The sequence below is a fragment of the Ailuropoda melanoleuca genome, chromosome 2 (genome assembly GCF_002007445.2).
Source record: "Ailuropoda melanoleuca isolate Jingjing chromosome 2, ASM200744v2, whole genome shotgun sequence".
Lineage (NCBI taxonomy): Eukaryota > Metazoa > Chordata > Mammalia > Carnivora > Ursidae > Ailuropoda > Ailuropoda melanoleuca.
The window spans coordinates 95,579,953-95,605,289 of record NC_048219.1 but is presented as its reverse complement, the minus strand read 5'-3'; the positions used below and the strand labels follow the sequence as shown (position 1 = coordinate 95,605,289).

General features: G+C 41.6%; 1 protein-coding gene across 1 annotated transcript in view; it reads left to right on the top strand.

Moving 5' to 3' along the window:
• The window catches only part of CNTNAP5 (contactin associated protein family member 5), an 820,239-nt gene that overhangs the window by 432,337 nt on the left and 362,565 nt on the right, over positions 1 to 25,337 (top strand). The window contains exons 9-10 of the mRNA XM_034654380.1: positions 14,218 to 14,367; positions 17,040 to 17,211. Of these exons, the coding sequence (XP_034510271.1) occupies positions 14,218 to 14,367; positions 17,040 to 17,211 (322 nt within the window). The remainder of the gene's footprint in view (positions 1 to 14,217; positions 14,368 to 17,039; positions 17,212 to 25,337) is intronic.

Here is a 25,337-nt window from a genome sequence, read left to right as displayed (position 1 = left end):
AACCCTCATGGAAATGGAGGTGCAGAGATGCCTGGCACATTCACCCCTATTTCCAGAGCTTTGTACAATGTGCATAACTTTTTGCTTTGAAGGTCAGGGATAGAAGTGCAATCTAAATGATTCCTTAAAGTAGAAAGCATCTGAATTTAGTTCTTCTAGAAGATGAAGTTTCCAGAAGATGAAAGACAGCAGTGTAACTCTTCTCCTATATTTTTCTTTACTTTTTGTTTTTGTCACCTCCTTTCTTGAAAGCCTTAATCATGTGGAGATGAGGAAAAGTTGAGGAAATCCTTTCACTGTAAGTGATGTGAGAGTAGAATCCACAATCATGGTGGATCTCTTGCAGGTCAGACATTGTGTCAGGGCCTCGTCATACAATACTGCAGGGCTAAAACAATACATGAAACTTATGAAGTGGTCATTATTTTACCAACATGCATAGGATGAAACTGGGAAGGAAAAAATTAAGTTAAAGTGACTAAGATGGTGTTCAACCTTAGGTCTTTCTTTTGGATTCCCAAGTTCGTGGTCTCTATGCTGGAACTTGCTGCCACCCATATTCGTATTTTATATTGTAATTCAAATGTGAGGAAACTTTAAAGATTTACAGACGTATGTACAAAAGGCTGTAAAGGTAAATAGTTATCTAGTGTCTAAAGTCAGTTCTTCCCAGAACATTTTATTGGGTGGCTCCATTGACAGATTCTTGGGTTAGATGAGATTTACACAAGATGGTGAGTCCATTGTCTTTAAGACTTCTTATATAGTTTAGCCAAGTTTGCCTGTATAATACTATAAAATAGATAATCCATATGTATATATCAATTTACAAACACACACACACACACATACACACACACCAGTATTCATTAAGTATACAAGGCATAAATGCTTAGTGCCAATTCCTTAGTAAGATTAACATCTAAGTACTAAGGGTACTAAGCATCATGAAGTACTACTAAGAGTCTATCTGCTTCCAAAGATTTTGCCCTGTATTATACTGCCTTTCCCATTCTGATCACCCCATGCTCCAAACCCTACATGGAAATCTTGGGGCTGCCCTGGAACAGAGAGGATACCTTCAAGGTGTCCTGCTGCACAGTGAGACTCCTCATTTCTCCTTCCAGGAATCAGAAAAGATATATAGACAAATCTTAAATAAATGAACAAACACCTGGACTTTCTACTTTATGCATTTCAAGCTCTCAGTTCTTTACTACATTTCATGAGGTGCCATGCGTCACAGGGACTACTCTATCTCTCAAGTCCACACCTGTTCATTGAGCAGTAGATACTCTGTTCTATTTTTTAATGTTGGAAATGGGTGACATCTTAAAGACTCTTAGAGAGATGTTGAGAATGGATATTGGTATTGTCCAAACTTATCTGAATTACTAGGAAAACAGGGAAATGTTTAAAGGTAAAGAATACCACCTGGTCTGTTTCTTTGGAGAATCAGGGAAGAGCATTTTTAATTTTGTGTGAAACATTAAATAATCTACAGAAAAAGCTGGCATCAGTATAATTATTTTAAATGTGATCTGAAATTTCAATGTTATTTTATTTTTCTGATGGGAGAATGCTTAGAACGAGAATAAGAAGAAAGAGGTCTGGGGGCTTTAGTCATTAAAGTTTGAGATCTTCTTTTTCTACTATGATGCTTCTCGAAGTGTCAACTCCACAATGAAAAGTGAGCCTGGGCAATGAGCTGGAACTCAGGCTTTGGCATTCAGGGCTCCAGCTTACCTGGGCTCTGCATAGATGTGGAATGTAGTAACTCTTGTTCTGTTAGACCTCATTGTCCTGTTCTGCTAAAGGAGAGACTTGGTGTAAAATTAGTAAAATCCCTTCTAGTCCTTTATATGAGTTCCTGAAAAACAGCAGAGGTCAACTCTTTTCCTTATTATCTTCAAGGAAATCATCAACCCAAGAGTATTCTTTTGAAAATAGGGTAAATGGCTTTCATTGGGAATATATAGGGCCAAGTCCCCTGTCAGAGATCATGTTTCTCAGTTCCCAAAATTGTACATTTTGTGAAGTAGGAAAGGTGAACTTAGCCTTTGTAATACAATGATTTTTGTGAATGAGGCTTGGATGTCCCAGAAAGGTTATGCATGTGACTCCCAGTGACATGTATAGTTAGGAGCCAAGATCTCAATATGAGAAGTTGTTTTTTTGGGAACTTCTTTAAACTGAACTAGAATAGAGTGTGTGTGTGTGTGTGTGTGTGTGTGTGTGTGTGTGTGTGTGTTGATAAGGGGGTGATCAGAATGTATAGCGTTCTTCAAACTCTGTTAAGAGAGGAACAGTTGTAGGTACTGGAGCTATTACAGATAGAGAGGAAGCAAGACAGATACATGACAAGAATCTTTGCATATGGAATAGGCTTTCTTATAGTTGAAGGTTGCTTGTTTTGTTTTGTTGTAATATGTTTATGTGACTTCAGAAAGTAGAATAAGCACCAGTAAAGTCAAATGGCATAAGGACAAGTTTTGACTTTCCATTAGAGAAATAATCTATCCAGAGCTTTCCATGGTATCACTAGAGGCATCAAACTCAGAGTGGAGTTTTCAGGATTAAGGAATGAGTGGAACCTGGGAGATGGAAGAGGAAGTCTCCAAGCTGAGAGATGTCAACCTAACAGCTGGGCACCACTGAATGATTACAAGTTGGGAAGATGGAAACTAAAAACCAGTCCATAGGCACAGAACAGAATTCTTGGGCAAGAGGAGATATAATTAGCAAAGATCCAGAAATCAACCAGATGCCATTGAAATATTTTCAGTTAAGACCAAGAGCTTCTTGAAGAGGCACTCCAAGCTTACCCCATTTAATTCCTAGATACAGGCAACTGTGTTCACCATATTTCCTCAACCACCTTACAACTTTCAGTGTTTCTAGATACTGGCTTGAATAGGAAGAATTCTAGAAAGGGCATTCCCAAAATACCAATTAACTGATTCATTCTAATCAGCTAACCATTTTCCATACTTAGGAGACTTCTGTGACTGAAGATAAGATGAAATTTTAGTGGTATAACCTTAGGTCAGCAGCCATGATGGATGTTTATTTGATCATTATTTAACATTGACTGTTTAAATTAAATAAGTCCTAGAACTATGGTCAGCACCATCCTGCTTATCGTTCAGAATGCATCTCAATTGATATTTTCTCAAGAAACCTTCCCAAAGCCAGCCAGATGCCCCATCACCCAGCCTTCTAGCTCTTCTCCTATGTAGCATTTGTGCTAAGGATACGTGTATGTCTGTGCATTAGTTTGCTGCAGCTACTGTAGGCAGACACCACAGACTAGGTGACTTAGGAATTTATGTTCGTATGGTTCATGAGGCCTAATATTCTCGTCTTGTAAGGACACCAGTCATATTGGATATGGGCCCACTCATATAGCCTAATTTTACCTCCATTATCTCTTTAAAGGTCCTTGTCTCCAAATACAGACTCATTCTCAGGTACTGAAAGTAAGGACCTCAGCCTATAAATTTTGGGGAGCACCATTCAGCCTATAAAAATGTCTATTAATTAGTTGTTCATTGCTCCCCTGACTGCTACAGTGTAAAGTTTCATGGGAACAAGAGCACTGTCTTGCTCATCACTATTTGCCCAAGGCCTAGTATAGCACCTTGCTAATAACAGGTTTTTGGTAATTATTTGCCCAATGTATAAGCAACTGTCTAAATGAATAAACCAGATAGAATCAACCTCCAAAATAATTCAGAAGGATGTAATTTTAACAGTGAAAGAGGAGTTAATAGTGATTTTTTAACAAACATTCATGTTACCACAATTATATTCTGCATTAATGTGTCAAAACCAGGGATGAGATACACTCAGGGAAAGTACTAATTAGATAAAGGCCAGTGGAACTCCCAGAGGTGGAGAGATGCCTGGGAGAGCTGCATCATGTAGGGTGGAAGTGCTCACCCTGATTAATACTTGTGGCCAGATGGTTTTAGGCTACAGCCCTGCAATTAACAGAGCTGCTCCCCAAATATTGCCCTTTTCCATACAAGCGTTTGTATCTAGCCACCATCTGCACATCAAGTAAACATGATAACTTTGTGAACTTCATCCTGTGCTTCAATTAAGTTGTCATTAATGCCTCTGTATTTCAGCTAAGATAATGTTGATGAGAAAATCCCATTACTGAGGGCAAATACATAAATAGCCACAGGGCTATGACTGTCACAACAAGCTGTCTGCTGAGCACAGAGTTCAAGTTCGGAAGACAGAAATATGATGAGGCATTCCACTTTATGGGAAACTGAGAAATTCAATTGCCTGAGCTTCAAGATAGCCTGTAAAGGTTGGGAATGTTTACCAAAGCAGTGATCTCTTGGGCATCTGCAGCTTTTCAATTCCAAGTAATGACAGTAGAGTCATTTTATTTCTTAACTTACTCTTCTTTCTTCACCACTCATTCAAAAGAGGAAGTGAGGGAGCTCAATTTTTATTACTACATCGGAACACTCTAATAATCAAACCTGATCTCACTTCCTTTGCTCTTTCCTATTTTCTGCTTTGATAATTCTCTCATATAATTCACCTTGCCTCTGTTTAATTCAGGAAGGTTTTGAAGTATCTACTCTCTACTGGCGCTATACTCAGACCTGAGGATGGAGGCATTGCCCACCAGGAGCTCACAGGCACAGTTGGAAGGGATGGTCTTGAGGTATTTGTCATGCAAGAAGACACATGCTCAGGAGAGTAGGCGAGAATGGAGAAGAGTAACCTGGGTGAGTGAGAAAGGAAAGGCTTTCAGGGGCAGGGGCAGCACAGCTTGGTTTTGGAGGATTGATAGAATGTGGTCAAGCAAAGAGGGAAGGAAAGGATGCTCCAATCAGAGGAGAGACGTAGAAGAATTAGAGCTGTAAGACCACAGGTGCCTCAGAATGACTGGGTCCCAGAGGGCAAAGGAGGACAGACAGAATGTAAAGCAGCATTCTGTAAAGGGACATCTGAGTTTGGGCTGTATCCTGAAGGGGATAGAAAAATATCTGTCCCTGGAGTTCAGCTCGATTTTTACCGTGTAGATGTTTGAGCTGAGCATTCAAGCCCATATCAGGGAAAAAGGGGTGTAACCATCAACCACAAATCCATCACATTTCCTCTCTGACTCCAGTGGATGGCAAACTCAGATGTTTTCCTTGCATACCCTGATAAGATCCAGGTTACCCTGACATACGCACTAGGCTTTAGCAACTAGGAAAGGTTTAACCTATCATTTATGGCCCACACACCAAGGAGACCCTGCTGCTGACAGTTGGCAGTGGAGATTCAGCTGGTGAGACGCTCAATCAATCAATGAGCATTTGGAGAGGATGTTGCCCTGTTGATGCTGAGGGGGATACCAAAATAAGACTGAGACTCTGACCCCCAAGAACTTGTAATCTCACTGGGGAGATGAGACTTGCAGTGATCCATTGTTAATTAATGGTAAAAAGCAGTAAATTATATGAACTAAATGCAGGTATTATAGGAATTTGGAATGGGAAATGACTATATTGGTCTGGTCAAGATAAATCTGCTTTTCTCATTTCTTGATTTATTAACTGATTCACTCAATCATTTGGCACTTGTTATATGCTCTGAACTGTGCTAAATAGAAAGTCTAGTAACTGTGATAGAAAACTTAAAAAAAAAAAGTATGCTTCCTAAGGCACCTGGGTGGCTCATTTGGTTAAGTGTCCAACTCTTGATTTCAGCTCAGGTCATGATCTGGTCTCAGGACCCTGAGATCCAGTCCGTGCTCAGTATGGAGTTTACTTGGGATTCTTTCCCTCTCCCTCTACTCCTCCTCCTCCTCTCTCTCTCTCAAATAGATAATAAATAAATAAATAAACAAACAAACAAAAAATACATAAATGCATCCTTAAAAAAACATATACTTCCTGTCCCTACAGTTGAGGAGAAGAAGGTCTAGGACAAATACTGGGTATTGGAAGATAGGGAGATGGACTTATATTGGAGAGTTAGGTAAGTGTATTCACTTGGATCATAATGAATGCACTAACCTAGCTACAGTAGGGAATTTGTGTAGGAATATTGGGAAATGCGACTGATAGGACAGATGGAGACTTGATTATAGAAGGCATGGATTGTCAAGCCAAGCAGTTGGGAGATTTGTTCTCTGGACTCCATGACCCACTAGAAAGACATTTGCTGTGAGGTGCTGCTTACACAGTTCAATCTAGCAAACTTTCCTGTACCAGAAAGAAGTCAGAGGCTGGGAAAAGAGGGGAGCCATCATAAAATTTCCCAGCTGTAGTGATAAAGTATAGAATAAAGGCTGGAGAGGGAATTTGAAGAAAAATTTGAATTCAGTCTACTATATAGGGAAGAGTTAATAAAATTTCATAATTGATGGACAAACGGTATCCAAGAAAAACAGAACACATAATCTAAATCGTAGCATAATGGTACTAATAATTGTAATATACTCTTTTATGATGTGATTGGTATTTTAAGACTGCTTTATTCAATTATTTATGTATTCCCCACTTTGTTCTCACAAAAATTGAAACTACCTTTGAACTATTAAGTAAAGGTAGACATGACAGGATGTGGAAAAAATAGCTGAATTAGGTTTTCTGGAAAAGATAAAGCCTAGAAACTTCCAAGTCAAGCCAGGTAATTCTGTCTCTATTTTACAGATGAAGAAGCAGGTTTAGAGAGATTAAGAAATCTGTCTAAATTCCTGGAAATTATAAGTGGCAGGGCCTTGAGCAAGGGGTAACAGGTGAATAAAGGCTTCAAGGAAATCTGTGACAAGTTATTTCCAAGGTTGGAAATAGAATCTTTGCGGATTCTGCTCTGGCCTGGGCTGATTCTCTACATGTTGACATGTGGCTGTAACAGCTTAGGCTTAGAGGTCCTGGAATAGACCCTGTTTCAAATGTTCTGTATTCAAACCATCAAGAGAGACACTGAAATTAGATGAAATCTAAAATGCAAATACCTGTTCGGTATTTAAGGACAAGAGAAATACAGAAAGAAAGCCCAGAGTTGAGAGAGAGCACCAAGGCTCCGTAGCCTCCAAAATTATTTAACATGTCATTCTTAACCAATGGAGATTCCCCATCTGCCCATCCCAGCCTCCCATTCCCTCAAACTCACCCAAGGTACTTTTGTCAGTATCTGGAGACAACTTTGGTGCTGGGATTAGGGGGCTGTTACTGGATCTAGTGAGTCAGGAGTAGGGCTAAACATTTTACACAAGAGGCATAATGCATAACACACTATGCCCAGTAAAGCATTATATGGTCCAAATTATCCAGTGCCAGTGTTGAGGGACTCTTTTTCAAGGAACACCTTACCTCTATAAAAATTTTAAGTCTTTCAGGATATTACTTAACTGCTCTGAATCTCAGTTCCAACAAATGTGAACTATAAATTGCTGTGAAGTTCTCATTACAAAAAGTATTTAAAAAGGCATATTAAGGGATGCCTGGGTGGTGCAGTTGGTTAAGTGTCCAACACTTGGTTTCAGTTCAGGTCATGATCTCAGAGTCTGGAGATCGAGCACCACGATGGGCTCCGTGCTCAGTGAGGAGTCTGCTTGAAATTCTCCCTCTCCTTCTGCTCTTCCCTCTCTCAAATAAATAAATAAATCTTTAAAAATAAAAAAAAAATAAAAAGACATATTAAATACTCAATAATATCACTTATCAGGAAAAATAAAATCAAAGTAATTACAATTAGCTAGAATTCCAAGTTAGATCTAAGTAGACATTCTAAGAAACAGAAGTTGAATTGTATTTTAATTCTTAGAAGCTAGAAGATCCACCAAAGGCCAGGACCAAAGTTTCAACTGAGTATTGTCAAAATGTAAGTTTCCTTGTGAGAAGGTGAACCAGCCACTTTGAAAACACTCTGGCAGTTCCTCCAAAGATGAGCTATGAAGTTACACATGACCCAGCACTTCCAATCCAAGATGCACACCTAAGAAAATTGAAAGCTTAGTTCTACACAGAAATTTGCACATGTGTTCACAGAAGCATTATTTTTAATACCCCCAAAATGGGAACAACCCAGATGTACATCAACTGGTGAATGGATAAATAAAATGTGATATAGCCATACAATGGAGAATCATTCAGGTATAAAAATATCCCGATACAAGCTACAGGGCAGGATGAACCTTGAAAATGTTCTAAGCGAAAGAAGCCAATCACAGAAGGGAGCCTAGTGTATGATTTCATGTATAGGAAGTCACCAGGACAGGGAAATCCATACAGACAGAAAGCAGACTAATGGTTGACTAAGGCAGGAGGTGAGGGGGTGAGATTAGGGAGGTGATGGCTACATCTTACAGCGTTTCTTTTGGGGTTATGAAATGCTTTAAAATTAATTGTGTTGAGGGGCGCCTGGGTGGCACAGCGGTTAAGCGTCTGCCTTCGGCTCAGGGCGTGATCCCGGCGTTATGGGATCGAGCCCCACATCAGGCTCCTCCGCTATGAGCCTGCTTCTTCCTCTCCCACTCCCCCGGCTTGTGTTCCCTCTCTTGCTGGCTGTCTCTATCTCTGTCGAATAAATAAATAAAATCTTTAAAAAANTTTAGATAAATGAATTGTAGGTGTGTGAATTTTATCTCAATCAAGCTGTTCCAAAAATATAAATAATGAAACACAAAGTTGAATTCAATGGCAGAAAGTAGAGTTTTGCGGAAGTAATTGGCCATCAGTTCCTGGAGTAGGGCAGGGCTGGCTTTGGAGGGGTGGAGAACAGGAGCTCAGCCTGGGTCCCCAACACCACCCCTTCAATTCTGGTCCCAACTCTAGTAGCCATGTGAACGCGGGCAGCCTCTCTGACTTTTCCTTTTAGCATCTGTAGCATAAGGACAATAAAACTTGGCCTCCTGGACCATTGTGAGAGTTATGAATTACACATTTAAAATGCCTGGCACATCACAGATATTTGATATGTTTAGCGTGCATTATTAGCTATTTTTACAATGGGCCTGTGTTTCAAAAGTTCATTTACAAGTTGTTGCAAAGATGGAAATTGTTTTTTTGTTGTTGTTGTTGTTGTTTGTTTGTTTGGGGTTTTTTTAAATGGAGAAAAACTTTTCAGTCTTGGTTTAGATCCTGAGCAAAGCCCACAGCACCTTCTTTAACCCTCTGTGTAAAGGACCTTTTATAGGAGAGCCTTAGGCAGAATTCAGGGAACTGGGAGCAGCTGCTTTAATCCATGCGGCCAAGAAGTGGGAAAATATTTACTATCCCTTATCTCAACTTAAACAGTTTCTTAGTCTTAAAAAAAAAATAATCATTAAAGTTCTACATTTTGTTTTTAGAAACTTTGAAAATTCCAGTGCTCTCTATAAGAAAAAACAAAACAAAACAAAACTAATCATTCCAGGTCATTCTACTATTTTCTGTTTGTAATAATTTTTAACAAAATGGAAGCCATAACCACGTATAGTATTTAGCCTGAGTTTTTCATTTATCAGGATATCGCTTGGATTCTTGGACTTTATAATTTTTAATGACTATATTATGTTTCATATTATTAAGTATACCATGTTTGATTTAGCTAACCTGGAAATATTGGTAGTTGTGAATTTTTGCTCTTAGAAATAATGGCATCATGAACTCTTTTCACTGCAAATCTTGGCTGCAGCTCTTAAACTATTTTAGGATTAATCCTTTGGAATAAAATTTATGGGAAATGAAGTATGGAAGTATGGTATTTTTAGGACATTTTTTTATGTTGATTGGTATTTTGCCTTCCAGAAAGAATGCACAAACTTAGGTTGCCACCAACAACATATGAAATTGCCTATTTCTCTCTTTATTCACTAACTTGGTATATTGGTTTTTATTCTTTGTCTGGAAGATGGCAAATATTATTTTACCTCACTTATGGGTCAGAAAATTTATATTTGTCATCATCCAACAATCTTTCCAGAATCTAAATCCCACATTTTAAGCCTGGTCTCCTAAACTGTATGAATGCTTAGAACTCCAAAGTGGCCCTAAGTACATCATTCTATCTCCAGGGGCTTTTTCCCATCAGGTGTTCCTGGCCTCAAAGCTTTGCTTTCCCATTCTCTCCACTGAAAACTTCTATTCTTTCAGAACTTTTGTCTCAGGGAGGTTTTGGGAGGAAGGCAACCGAATGGAATTGATTTTCCCTAATTTCTGAATACTTAATAGCACTTAAACCTGTACCTTTAAAAAGAGAATTCTTAGAAACTAAACCTTGAAGAACCTCTAGCCCTGTTATTTTGTCGTATATACGACACCTATGACGTATGTGACATATATTATATATTATATATTATATATAGCGCTATTAACAGAATGAAGTGGGAAGGAGGACCCAGGCAGAAAGATTTTTAGAAGGAAATATGTCACTTTGCTCGCCTTGGAGTCTGTTCCCAGCTCAGCTCCTCAACCTTGTTTTTTCCCAGCTTCTTTTCTTCCTCTTCGGAAACCTCAAATGGTGTACTTCTTAACTCAGGCTACACAAGGGACCCCCTGGGGATGTTTGAAACTTCCAAGGCCTGGGGGCACCCTGAAGCCTGCCTTAATTAACCTGCTGTGGGGCCCAGGGACCTGTCTTTTCAGAAGCTCCCCAGGTGCTCTCTTTGTGTGGTCAGCATCAGGAAATACTGCCCTAATAATTTTCTTCAGAAGAGTGAAGATTTCATACAGGTTCCCCCTGCAGGGACTCAGGACCATGGAGGAAAAGATCTAAAAGATCAAACCTGAAGGAAAAGCAGACAAGAAAAAGAAAGAAAGAAAGAGAAAGAAAGAAAGAAGAAAGAAAGAGAAAGAAAGAAAGAAAGAAAGAAAAAGAAAGAAAGAAAGAAAGAAAACAAACAACCAAGCAAACTCTCATTAATAACAATGTTAAAGAGAGCAACTTGGATAGTGATGTGGGAAGGGGAGGGGACCCAGAATCTGAACACAAAGGCCTGTGCTCTGGCCCTGCCATTCACATGGATCAGACCTCTTCCTTTAGGCCACTTTCATCTGTAAAAGGAGAGGATGTGTCTCTGATTAGGTGGGACTCTCCCCATGGCCTCTGTTTCCTTCTTCCTTCCTGTAACCCTGATGCTTAGCAGGGCACTGGGCCCTTAAGGGCTACTTTTTACATCCTCCAAGTTGAATTAGTTACTGACTCCTTTTCACCTCAAACAGTCTATGGTTTGTCTGCAGATGCAGTCTCCTATGTTATGCAAATGTATTTCAATCAGTATGCAAATGAGAGTAAAAAGCAATAAAGACCTACAGCTGGGTACGCCCCCCAAATGCCCCTGCCAGAAGTCAAATGTTCAGCACCAGCAAACACCTGACAGAGCCTCTACCTCATTAGCAGAGTCCCTGTGGTTAGGACCCAAACTCTGGCTTTTGGGAGGAAGTAAGTCCGCCAGGTTGAGCAGCCCCTGGGTTCACCCCAAGCAGATGTTCAGGGCTGCAGCGAAGACTGCTAGGGAGCTGGCTGAAAATGCAGGAGGGTCCCTTACATCTGGCCTGCTGTGAGCAGATGGGGCACAACTGCCCTGGTGCAACGCAGCTGGGCCCCCAGCCTGGTGCTGTGCTTCTCCCTGGGCAGCTTCTCCAACCATCTTAGGGCTCAGGGGCACAAGCTCTTCAGTAGCTGTTCTGAGAAGCCCTGCAGTCCTCGGCTCTGATTTTCAGTGCTTACTTCCCAGCTGGTTTCTTAGGGTCTGCTCCAGTAGACTCTACCAAGTCTGATCTCTTTTACCTCCAGGAATAGCTCTTAATCCATCCCTTGCTCTCCATTTGCACTGCTGCTACTTTGGCTGAGACTCTCATCATTCTGTCTCTTGGGGCCAGTGCAAGCAGTAAGCCCATCAGTTCTGCTCCCAGCCTTAATTCCTCCCAGCTGTCCTCTGGCACCGGAGTCTTTGGATATGTACCTCCAGCCAGGTAGTTCCCATGCTAAGGACCCCTCATGGATTCGCATTATTCTAAAGCAGTGATTTTCATTCCTGGCTATACATTAGAATCACCCGGGAGCTTTTAAAAAAACCAGATGTCTAGGGTCCCATCCCCAAAGGTTCTGATGGAATTGGCTTGACTAAAGCACTCTCCAGAATCATTTATACAAGGAAATTGTGGAAACCCATTCCTTAGTTTGGCATGCCAGGCCCCTGGGTGATTTGATCCTTTCTCACATGCCTACCTATCGTTGTCTTCTGTTTCTCATTCTAGACCTTTATTTTTTTGTACAGTCTCTCTGTCTCCTGTTCTCTTGCTGTATGAGTAGAGAGTTCTTGTGTATTTTTCAGAACTTCCCTGAACTGTCACCATCTCTTCTGTGAAGTCTTTTTGGGATCCTCACATGCCCATTACTTACGCTTTCTTTCTTCTCTGCTCCCTTATTACTGCACCACCCAAAATTGCAAGTGTTGTTCTTTGCTTGTTTCGTGGTTTATCCCACTACCCTGAACTCAAAGGACAGTATTTTTTTTAAAGATTTTATTTATTTATTGACCGAGAGAGAGACAGCCAGCGAGGGAGGGAACACAAGCAGGGGGAGTGGGAGAGGGAGAAGCAGGCTCCCAGCGGAGGAGCCCAACATGGGGCTTAATCCCAGGACCCCGGGATCACACCCTGAGCCGAAGGCAGACGTTCAACGACTGAGCCACCCAGGCGCCCCATCAAAGGACAGTATTCTAATCCTTATTCCATACATCTCTTCCATTTAACAAGAGACTATAGACACCATGTGATGTTTCTCTCCACACTTCCAGATGGGAGGGGCCATTTTGCAGTTGTTATTCTGTCCATTTGTTTTAGCTAACATCATTGTCTACTTATGACGTGACATGAACTGTTCTACATGCACTACTGTATTAACTACTGTATAATTCTCACAATGGCGTATAAGTACAATCATTTCCCCCATTTTGGAGGGAAGAAAACTGAGGCAATAAGAGTAGGAAGGCCACTCAACACATAGCAGGGCACAACAGATGTCTACTGAGTGAAAACATGTGTGGCAATGTGCTTTTGTCACAGACACATCTTTGGGACTGGACTGGTGAATTAGACTGTGTTTCCTTCAGCAAGCACTTGGCACTGACAGTCTTAATGATGATACACTTTGTAGAAGGAAATAGTCCCAATCTTCATTATTAATTCCCAGATCAGTTTTCTCAATCAGATAGGCCAGCAGGGTAGTATGCACCAAAGACATCTGGGGCATGAAAACAAGGGAGGAATTAACATGTGATAAACACCTATTACGGGGCACCTGGGTGGCTCAGTCGGTTAAGCATCCAACTCTCGGGTTCAGCTCAGGTCATGATCTCAGGGCATGGGATCAGAGCCTCACATCGGGTTCCGTGCTCAGTAAGGACTCTGCTTCAGATTTTTTTCTCCCTCCCTTTCTGCCCCTCTAAGCTCTCTCTCTTTCTCATAAATAAATAAATAAATAAATAAATAAATAAATAAATAAATTCTAAAACAAAACAAAACAAAACAAAACAAAAAATACCTACTATGCCTGCAACTGTCCTAGGAACTTCCCTGCCTGATCTCAATTGATCCTTTCAATGATGACACAGAGTTGGAATTATGATCTTTGCAGATGATAAAGCCAGAGTTCAGGGAAGGTAGGTAATTCAGCCAGTGTCACCTAATTAATTAAGGAAAAATGTTGGGATTGAGCTAGTCTCTTACTTCTCTTAGATGGGAGGCTGCCTCTGCCTGGCACGTCATTAGAATTTAGCATTCTTCATCTACTTTTGCCTTTAAAAGCAGTTTACTTTTCCCTAAAAAAGGCAGATAAGGCATTTGTGGAAAACTGTGAGAAAACTAAAGTCGCCTTAACCCAACCACCCAGAGATGAAATCACCATGGACATTTTGAAGTTTTTTTTCTTTCTTTCAACCTTTTACTCCAAATTTATATCAAGAGGTCAATTCATATGGCCAGGCCTTTGGTTGTAGTACACAAACAAATGTGTGCTTTCCCTTTTGTTTTGACACCAAAGGTATCAGATGTGGTTCAGCCACTTTGAAAATAATAGAATTAAGGTGGTAAACAGAGGAGGAAAGGTGAAGTTTATGGAAATGCTGGGGTTGTGGTTTAAGCACTGGGAGACATGGGGAGTGTGCTGAGGATGCAGGGGGAGCGCAGCAGGTAAGGAGGATGAGCCCCTCTTGCTCCAGACCTCCCCACTCAATCATCCCTATGCTTGCCTTTCCTGTTTCTTTTGCAGGCAACAGCTTGAATGATGGCTTGTGGCATTCAGTTAGCATCAACGCCAGAAGGGACCGAATCACTCTCTCTCTGGATAATGATGCAGTATCCCCGGCCCAGGACACCACCCGCGTGCAGATTTATTCTGGAAATAGCTACTACTTTGGAGGTAAATTCCCCAGCTTTTGAAAATAAAGGAGGGAGGGCGAATGCAGTGAACAATTATTTCACCCTGATGATTTTTTTTTATCAATTAGACCATTCACACGTGCACACACCTGCACACACACACACGGGTACCCACTCCCAAGTACAAAATAATGAGAAGCAGTCTCTGACAGCTGTGCAAATATAAACTATCTAGGTCAGTACAGAGGGGAAAAAAAAAAAGAAAAAGAAAAAAAAAACTTTAGCTATAAGAGCCCGTGTTACATAACATGTCCAAAGGAGATTTTTGTAGCCATGCCAAGCTCTGTGATCACATTGGGAGGGAGAAAGTCAGCTGAAAACTTGGAGAATATGTACCAACAGTCAGCAGTACGTGAAAAAGGAAAAATCCAGGTGGGAAGACATAACCCGCATGCTCAGCTATCTGGGCTATTCCTCTGCTGCTTTACTGTCTGAATCCCCTGTCTGTTCCTTCCTTCCCAACATCCCTAGGGATGAATCCTAGGGACCTTCCCAATGATGAAAACACAGGGCAAACTGGAAAGGATGAAAAATACATGATTAGGAGTTCACTACATTTTTATGGATGCACGTGCATTTGTATTTAGTTTTCTGAGTCATTTCTTTCATTAAAAATATTAGTATCTAATTTCCTAGTCACCTTTTTCCATCAGAGAAACATCTCTGAGAGTACTCTGTATCGCTGGCTGACCTTGAGCAAGACACTGATGGTCCCTGAACTTCCTTATCTAGGACATGGGGAAGCAAGGCCAAATTGCTGGAAAACTTCAGTAAGGTCAGGGTTTAAGTGTATAGCCCAGTGCTTCCCAGGCAAGGAGTGGACAAACTGGCTTCGACTTTTCCAAATATGGGCATGGACTAGACCTGTTCTCAGGTTACTACTTCTTTCTCCGTTAGAAAACTGAAGGGAAGTATTGTGTAAAATTATAATGTGCAGTCTCTCAAAGAGAATTTTCAAGTTACTTCTCTCATGTCATGACATGTGGTTAAGCTTTGAAATACAAAATGGGCTTTGCACAGATGTAGTGTATGTATCGGGGCATCCAGCATAGAGCAATAGTTTTATTTTAAGGCCCCGGGAAGGGCCTCTGTCCTTCTTCTAAATCTTCTCCATGTATGCAAGGACAATGGATTCCTCCGAGAAGGAGAACTTCCATTCGCTGTAAACGGTTTATGGGTCTTACCTCATTTAATTCATGCGGTAACTTTGTGAGGTAGACAATTTTAGCCCCATTTCACAGATAATAAGACTGGTGTTTGCTGAGATGAAATCATTTGTGTAAATATTAGAACGGGGATTCACCCCCTGTGTTCACAACTCGCTAGATTGGGACAGCAAAGGAATGCTAGGGAATGTAGCATAGAGGCTGCAGAAGAAGGGTCTTGGGGGCCCCGAAGGCACATTTCACAGACTGCACAATTTTTGCATCACATGCAGTGTTTCACCAACAAAGAGAGAGAAGCATTCGTGTGCTTACTTCTGGGGAAATCAACGTTCGATAGTGGTGGCATCCGAAATGCCTCAAAGGGAAAATGTTTGCCTTCCTCAAGTTTAGGGGGCACTGGGTTTAGAAGGTGAAGATTTATCTGTGATTTAAACAGTATTTAAAGAAGCGCCCCACACGTAGACTGTAAACTTAAGGAAGGTGAAAAATGAGTTTGAGTAATAATAGTTAAGTTACATAAATTCTCTCTACAGCTTCAATTAGAACTTGTAGCAGCTCTCCTCATTTTATAGTGTGCCTGTGAGTTGTTAACCAGCTGCTAGGCTGAACCCAGCAGTGACTGTCTATTAGAAATGGCTGAAATAATTCCCAATTATTTATGGGTTATTGCCATATTTTCGAGGTTGCATTCCCATATGCTCCGAACCTATTAAAACCATCGGGATGGAGTTTATAAAGAGCACAAGCACTCATATACCTATGTTGCTCTGTACCTGTCTTAATGAGAAGCAGATATGTCCTGGTTGCAAGCTATGCTAAATCAGTCTTTTTTTTTTTTAAAGAGCACTCTTTAAAAAGGTATGATGTTAACCTTTCACGTGTGCTATTACAGCCGTATAACTATGTGCATTTAAGCCCTTAGTTCCTTTGGCGCCAGGATTTGCTTTGCGCAACTCTTCAAAATTCCAGTTATGTTCCTATGTGTACCTTTGTCAGGACTAAGCCTGTTAATGCTAACAATTAACCAGACCATTACCCTGCCACCATCCTTACCCAAAGCATAATTTCCTTTGAAAGTGTAATTCAGAATTGAATTGTGCATTTCGAGTGTGTTTTGAGACAGAACCAAAATTCCCAAGTAGTTATAATATGTTGTCTTCTTGAGATGAGTGAGGTATACCACGCAACAGAATGGTGGATAGCTTACCAATAGGCCAAAAGAAATAGGAATGAGATAAATGTTATAGTATTGGTATTCCCTTTAACACATTTTGTTTTCTGTTCTGTATAGAGATTGAGTATGCCCCATTTTGTACCAGTTTCGTCCCTTCTCTGAGAATGCTAGGATTTACAACAAAAATGCGTGCACTGCTGTGAATGAAAAAGCCCTGAAATAATTAGACCTCCAGGTCCTCCATCAATAGGTAGCCAAAGCAATGACTGATCATTTCAGTATTCTTCTTCATTTTTTTTCTCTGTCCCACAGGGTGCCCTGACAATCTCACCGATTCCCAATGTTTAAATCCCATTAAGGCTTTCCAAGGCTGCATGAGGCTCATCTTTATTGATAACCAGCCCAAGGACCTCATTTCAGTTCAGCAAGGTTCCCTGGGGAATTTTAGTGATTTACACATTGATTTGTGTAGCATCAAAGACAGGTAATTATTGTCTCTTCTCTGTTCTCCCACCCCCTTCCCATTCTCACTGTTCTAAATATGAGTTTCTTTAAGCAAAATTCTAATCCACTGACATTAGCCACATTAGATATAATTGAGTCGCCTAATGGAAAATATTTCTGAAAGGATTTCAGGCCCAGAGAAAAATGGTTTAAATTAGTTGAGTCTCTCTTCATGTTGACTTGCAGTAAATGGGATATGCAAATTAAATCAAAATACAAATTTGTGACAGGATTAAAATTTTATGCATAAACAACATTTGATTACTTTGAAGTTAAGAGTAAAGCATAAAAGAGGGAGGGATTACTTCTCTCTTAAGCCATTTTATTCTCTACCGCAGTGAGCATCCTTTCTGATGAGGGCAGATGAGCGTCAGGCTCTCACGGTCTAGACCAGAGGTTCAGATGGTGCCGGGGGGGCAGTGACTCCTGGGGCAGCTGAACTTTGCTGCCACTTTGCTAACCCACTGTTTCTTTGGCCCAGAAGAGACCAGGCCACAGACAGACAGAATCAGCACTTATACTCTGCAACCCACAAATCTAGCAGAAGCTCGGTTTCTCTCTTTATTTCTTCTGGGCTCTGACTCCTCCTATATTTAAAGTTTCTAGGTTCAAAGACATGCTGCAGAAAGTTAAAGAGGACTGATTCTGAATTTTCAGCCAGGTTTATCACGGTTTCCATGTTTTATCTCTAGCACTTACTTCCTTCATTCTCACAATTTTGCTCATCCCCGTCAAAATATCATTTATCTAATGAGTGAATAATATGTGTTAAGTGCTTGCCTACGTGTTGGTGATACAGGGTCTCTGCTCATGTCTCATCGGGAAATAAATTAGTCGTTACGATAAAGTGCAATAAATGCCCAAGAAGTGCACCCTTATTTGTGGGACATATGGCAGCCACAACTCAGTCTGGCCTTGGGCAGAATGAGGTCAAGAAGGTTTTTAGGAAGTGGTGCTGAGTTGGATCTTAAAGGACAAGCAAGACTTGGTTGAGGAGTGGTGAGGGGGTGGTGGGATAGAATGGGTTCTCTTGTATTGGAAATGGCAGAGAAATAGGAGAAATCATGGCTGGCAAGTATTTAATCAATTCAAGATGCTGATTTTTCATTTTAAAATCTCTAATATTGGGATGTGTTTTATAATTGATGGTGTATCATTCAATCAGCAACATTTCTTTCTTAGTGGCATATAAAATAATTGTATGTCTTACAGTGAAGAGTGTCTTAGAGTCAATAAAATATAGCTCGGTGGAGATGGAAGGTCATTGTGGTGGAGTACATGGTGTGAATATGGTTAGAGATGGGGCCAGTAGCAACGGTGAGGAAATTTCTGTGCCTGTGAGATGTGGCCTCATGTGCTAGGTGAGATTCAGAAAGGAAGGTATGAGACTTTCTTCCTAGAAAGAGTACTCAGGGCAAAGTAAGAAGGATGAATTGAAAGAGAACCAGCCCAGAGCTGGGAAGGTAACTGCCCCTGTCCCGGGGAGCAATGATGAGAAGTAGCAGGTGCTTCTCCTGAGCAGCACGGAAATCAGCTCTGCAGCTAGTAGGCTCCTCTGATGCTTGGAATGACCAATATAATTTGATGGAGCTTTATGTGCATGTTTCTCTGTTAATACCACTACACATGGGATCCTCAACAAATCACACAGACTTCCTGGCTCTTCTACATTTTTTTTTTCTGTTTGACCAGCTGGAAAAGTGGGTAATAAAATGTGTGCTTCATTAGAATGTGCTAGCTTAGAGACTTCAGAATAATAGATACTATACAGAATGGTTGCCACCTCTATAGTCTTTATTAACGACAAGGGGGAAGCATCCAACTTCATCAGCCAGCAGAGCCTTTTGCAAAGTGGAGTTCAACAGAGGGAACATTTATCAATAGGGATCTCTTATGATACCTTAATTTCTAATCAAGGACACTCTCATTATTTTCGATTACATGAAAGTCATTGCCATCTATACTGCATCATTACTTTTGTGTAATTGTACTCTGTATAATTATATTACATACAATTGTGTTTTGGTTAATTGTATAATAAGGGATTGTGTTTAGTTTAGTGAGTAAATGGTACGTTTTTCTTGATTTACCAGACAGCGCCTCTAACAGAAGGGGATACTGTGGTAAAAGGCTTTGCTTGATTGTTTCTTGACCTTATATTTAACATTTGTTGGAGAGGGGGAGGAGTTAGAAAAGCAGGTGGGTTCTAAGTTGTGTGTTTTATTTTTAATATGTTGGCCGATTGAACTTGATTTAAGGGCAAATGCAAAGTTTTTGTTTAGAGGGAGCTTGCCACTTGGGGGTGGGGTGGGGTGTGGTGAAAGAGGTTGGGGTGGAGAAACCTGGCTGTGTGTGTGTGTGCGCGCGTGTGTGTGTTTTCTCCTGGCTGTGTTCTTTTTCTTCACTGTGCTCCATTCTGGAAAGTCCAAGAAGAACAGCCTTTTATATGGCCTAAGAGTCTCTTCTCTCCCAGACTCAATTCTCTGCCCCTTCCTCTTAGGCTGTAGAGACCAAAAGCCTCCTTCCCGGCCTCTAGGTGGTTGCCTGCTTCTCCCTGCCTGCCCCACCCCTCTGTCTCCCTCAGAGTGAGCGGACCTGGCTGGCCAGAGGGACCCTGCCCTCTCAGTGTCCTTTAAGGCTCTCAGTACCAGTCACTATGGGAAAACCAAGGTAGCATTCACAGAAGAGGCACAAACATTCCAAAATTTGAAGGGCTTCCTCTAGTGGGGGTCCCTAAAGCAGGTTGCATTTGAAGTGGTGCCTCTGCTGCCCAGCCTGAGTTAATTCACAAACCAGCTATGTATGAGGCAATGCTGGTAATAGCTGGGAGGATCCCTTCTCAGGGATTAAGGAATCTAAACTAACAATTTGCATTTCAATGATGGGCAAATTACCAAGTCTTCTGGTCTCAGGCAAGAAAGGAAGTGGAGTAATTGGCTTGGCTCCAGTCTGACAGCAAAGAGGGCTGGCTTTAGGAGGCTCCATCTGCGGAACTTCCCAGTACCTGGCCGTCCAAGGGTGAGTTAGGAGAAGGAGGTAGAGCACCCTTTTAGGAATCACATTCGGGACAAGACAGGGCATTCCTAGTAGACCCCACGCACTTTCAATAGTCTTTCTAAACCTCTAAAATATGATGTTCATCTACTGTCCCTCCTCTGTGGGCTGGATCTTCAAACTCACATTTTCCACACCCTAGTCCCCTGTTCTTCAAGATCTTAACCTATCTCTTGCAACTGTCTTGGTAAGACATGATACTCTAAATTACATAGAGCAAGGTCACCCTCAATAAATGCTTCATTCCATGAAGAATTTTATCATGCCCTCAGGTCCTTAACCTCAGAGATAGGCATTGAGTGAATGAGTGAAGCAGTCCTGTAAATATATATTTGGGGAGCGTAAGATATGGCAAGAGCTGCAGAAGCCCTGGTAGTACAATACTATCAGTGTTCCCATTTTTAAAAAAGGGTAAACTAAGACCTGGAGACGTATGTCCCTCTTTCCACGGTCACAGGATTGAAGTTGTGGCTCAGAGCTGAACACTTCCACCCAATAGGTACTGGCCTGGAAACAGCAGTCATTGTGTGTCTGTGGCTCCTACACAAGCAACCCCATCCTCTGCCTAACATATAAAAGTTTTCAGGGATAATCAATATATTAAATTCTTTGTAAACATTAGGTTCCTGGGCGCCTAGGTGGCTCAGTCGTTAAGCATCTACCTTCTGCTCAGGGCGTAATCCCGGAGTCCTGGGATCCAGCCCCACATCTGTTTCCTCCCCTGGGAGCCTGCTTCTTCCTCTCCCACTCCCCCGCCTGTGTTCCCTCTCTCTCTGGCTGTCTCTCTCTCTCTGTCAAATAAATAAATACAATCTTTAAAAAAAAACAAAAAAAATTAGGTTCCTAATGAGATTTCATTTAGAAGGGGGACATTCAAAGTGGTATGCAGTCTCTGGCAGGGTCTAAGTAAAGTAAATCCTGGCCATCCGGGTCAGGAAGTGCCTCTCCCCAGGATTTTTATCAAAAGATCTACCAAGTCAGTTGGAGAAGCCATGCCCAGTCCTGCTGAGTCCAAAGTCCAGGGCAAGAGACGCAAATCACCAAACATCCACGAATTTGATTGGGAGACAGGATCCAAGGTGTGAAGCCAAACTTGGAGGAGCAAACAGGGTAACTGTGTGAGGTGGGAGCAGGTGGAAGTCACACCTAGGGGAATTCATTAATCTCAGTGCAGGTGGCAGCAAATTTGAGAGGTGATAGAATGTGTTTAATTCCCAGTCTACTACTTATCAGCTTGAGATATGACACATATTATTTAACCTTTTTGTTTCTGTTTCTTCTTTTGCAAAACCAAGATCATAAAACCTATTTTTGCAATGAGAGTTAAATGAGACAGTGTGAGAAATCAGGTGCTCAGCTGCATGTCTAGTAAACAGTAGCTACTCAGTAAATGTTCTCCATGTTAATTTCCATAGCCAAGGGTTTGCTAGCTTTCTAGATTCCATGGGAAGGGGAGAAGGCTCAGGTCTCCCTCTGAAGTTCCTCCAGCCAGACATGGCCAAGTGATCCCCATAGCTTCTGGAGTGGATCTCTATACATATACCTCAAATGTGCCCTCAAGTCAGTCTGCTCAATGACTTGGAATTTGCACTTTGATTTCCTGCTGTTCAGAGGAGCTGCTCCTCTGAGCCACCAGCAACCACCCATTATTAGGAAAGTGCCCATTAATTTGGGTGTCAAGGTTGCAGTCTTTGGATTCTCCTAAAGCACTGGTTCTCAGGGCCTGGATAAGATAAGAAAGCATGTGATCAATATGCCAAGGGCACAGAATTTGAGGCAGTCCTTATTTCTTGATTCATGTACCTGTGGACACTGAATTTACATAAACCTGGAAGTGAGTGTCTCTTTAAACTTTGCAGGCAAATTCCAGCATGTTTTAACCAGATCACCAGGAGGGATTCTTAAAAGCCAAATTACTGGGCCCTACCCCCAGAGTTTCTGATTTTACTGTGGTGGGACAGGGGATCTGCATTTCTAATTAATTCCAGGGTGTTGGTGGGCTGGTCCTGGGAGCATACTTTGAGTACTACTCCCCTAAAACCTCCGATCCTGGAAGTCAAGGGACTGTGCAGATTCTGTACAAAAATGGTGTAGGTGGTGGAGAGGGATGGCTCCTGCCCCACCATGCCTCCAAGCAGCTGCCCTTCTGATCAGAATCTCACAGGGTCTCTGAAGAGTTTTAGCAGCTGTCTCAATGTCTATATCCAAAGGGGTGTTGAAATCAGTCCATGAGACACTGTTGGGGGGTAGGCACAATTGAATTCCATCTCTCTCCAGGTTTCCCTGGCTTTTGTCACTCAGCTTCTCCTCTGCTTCCCATTACAAACAAAACTTTTGGGAATATAAATGAAAATAGTCAGATCCTCAGCAGTGCCTGAGCAAAGGGATATTTTTGTGTGGAGGGAGTGTGGGTCTTAGAGTGGGTGCAGCTGCCACTCTAAGACTCACAAGTTATGCCAGGCATAAGTTGTTTTTGTGTTATCTGGAGCACAGTTGACTTGCTGGCCCTACTGAAAGTTATAGCTCCAATCTTTCTCCCTCTACTAAGCCTCACACCCTGCGGGTGGTGGTGGTACCATTCTAAGGAGAGTGACTTCACCCACCAAAAAATATTGCTCCAGCCTTTATGAAGATTGATAGGGACTGATTTCAGCTGGTCTTCTGGTGCCTGGCAAAGGGTCCCATGATCATGTGTCCCATTTCCTGACTCCCTTCCTCACAGAGTGATGGTATTGAGGAACTGTCCTCAAAGATCATCCAGCTGTGGTTTTGCAAAGAAGCAAATGGAAATCTAAGCTGAGTGTGGCAAAGCCAGATATGGAAGTTGGGTCTTTGCTATTGCATCCTGTGGAGACTTTTTTGCTTTGACCCGTTTAAAAACGAAACAATTTGCTTGTTCCAATGAGTGAATCACATGTGAAATGCTGCTTTAAATGTCCTGCAGCCAGATAAGTTATGAAATGTAGCTTCTCACTCCATAACCACTTCCTTTTCCCCCAACACACATTCGTTTAGAAAAGCATCTGCTAAACTCTCCGGTCAAGATTCTTACCTTCTTGGTTCAGAGTTTGGAGTGTTGTAAACACTGAGGGTGGAGAAGCATTATTTTGGATGACCTCCCATAAACAGACTTATGCTAAAAACCCACTCTGTGTGTGGGAGTCTGTTAAAAACAGTAGGCTATATAAAAAGATTACATTACATGGTAATGCATATGTTTTAGTTCTTCTCTAAAATTGAAAGCCTTTCCATTGGGTGCCAGAAAAGCCATTGTAAGGCCAATGCCCACACAATCTGAGCTTCTAACTCTAAAGTGAGAAATGCTACAATATGGTGTTCTCCTTTAACTCATGGGATGGAGCCAACATCAAAACAAGAGCACTTCTGCTGTTTTTATTTATCATCTTAGTCGATTTCATGGAGGAAAAGAAAGGTTATAATTTATGTAATAGTTATTGAGCAAACATTCTCTAAATATGATTTTGTTTAATTCTTTCTGCAGTCCTGCAGTCCACAGAGTGGTTCTCAAAACCTGGCTCCCAGACCAGCACCTGTCAACTTGTTAGATATGCATATTCTCAGGTCCCAGCCCATACCTTCTGGATCAGAAAATGGAGGAAGGGGAGCAACCTGAGTTTTAACAAGTGTCCCCTCCCCAGGAGATTCTGATGCACATTCAGATTTGAGAATAATGGGGTTGCTCTATTATTGTTCTTATAGGGATAAAACCACCCCTGCTTAGGAAGGTTCAGTAAGCTGCCTGGGGTCACATTTTTGGTATTTGATGGAGCCAGGACCCAAATCCAGATTTTGTTGATTCTTCAATCCATAGAGAGGTGGAGGGCTTATTGCTGAAAGCCACAGAAAGAGGAAAGATGTGCTCAGGTATTCAGAACAAGTCAAGGGAAATCACTGAGGAAAAAAGATTTCAAGTACTTGATGTGGGTCTAGGGAAGTCAAGCAGGACTGTTTCAGGTGGGGTGGAGTGCATGATGCTGGGACTGAGAATGGGTGAGGTGCTGGGTATTTGTTTGTCTGCATTGGAAAAGCTGCACTGGCATCAATGGGTAAAACAGAACTTGAAATCAAGGTCATAGGGAACTTGGAACAAACAGAAGAGTTTAAAATCTGAATTATAGGCCATATTAATAGCTAATCCTAAAAAGTGCTGTGTCCTGTGTGCCAGGACATTGTGTGTGTGTGTGATATCCTCACAACAACCCTATGAAATAGGTGATATTATTAACTGTTGTACAGAACGGGATTGAGACACAGTGGCACTAAGTAACTTGTCCAAGTTCACACAGCAAGTACGTGGCAGAGCCTGGCTACAAACCAAGAGTCAGGTTGATGAGGTTTGGCCTGTCCTTGCAGTTGACCACTTCGAACTTTACAGTTAGGAGGGATCCTACATTCTTCAGCAGGATTACAAAGTGGAGAATGATGTGCTTGCACCGTGTCCTAGTCATGAAGCGGGTTGTATTAGTGCAGGAAGAGAAGGGGTGTGGGCCACAATGGATGGCCCAGCACAGATGCCTGATGGGTTGTCATCCTAGCAGCTTATTGTCTCAGCCTTGTGACAAGCACGCTGATGCTCAGAGAGCTAAAGCCTCCACCTCTGTGTCTTTGGGCTGGTTAGGGAATGGAAGAGCCTCAGAACTAACTCGGAATGACGGTCTTGAGGCAGTAAATTTTAAGTGGACTTGTTATAAGTGTCTTTAATCTAGGAAATACTGATTTACTCATCTGCTTATTAAATGGGAGTTACTCCCCCCACTACCTATGTTAGACTTCTTTGAAAGTCAGGGGAAAGATGGACTTTGGATATAAACTTGGCTTTGATTTGAGTAAGTGACCATGAAGGAGTACATCCGTGTTCTGTTACTAACCTCATCTCTCCCATCGCTTGTTTTTACAAGAAAAGTGGATCATTATCTTGATGAAATGGTACTTCTTTACCTGTGCATGTGGAAGGGCACCAGGGCACCTTTGATTCATGGGAAAACACAGAGAACCAACAAAGCCAAAGGTGGGACTTCATTCTGAAGGTGA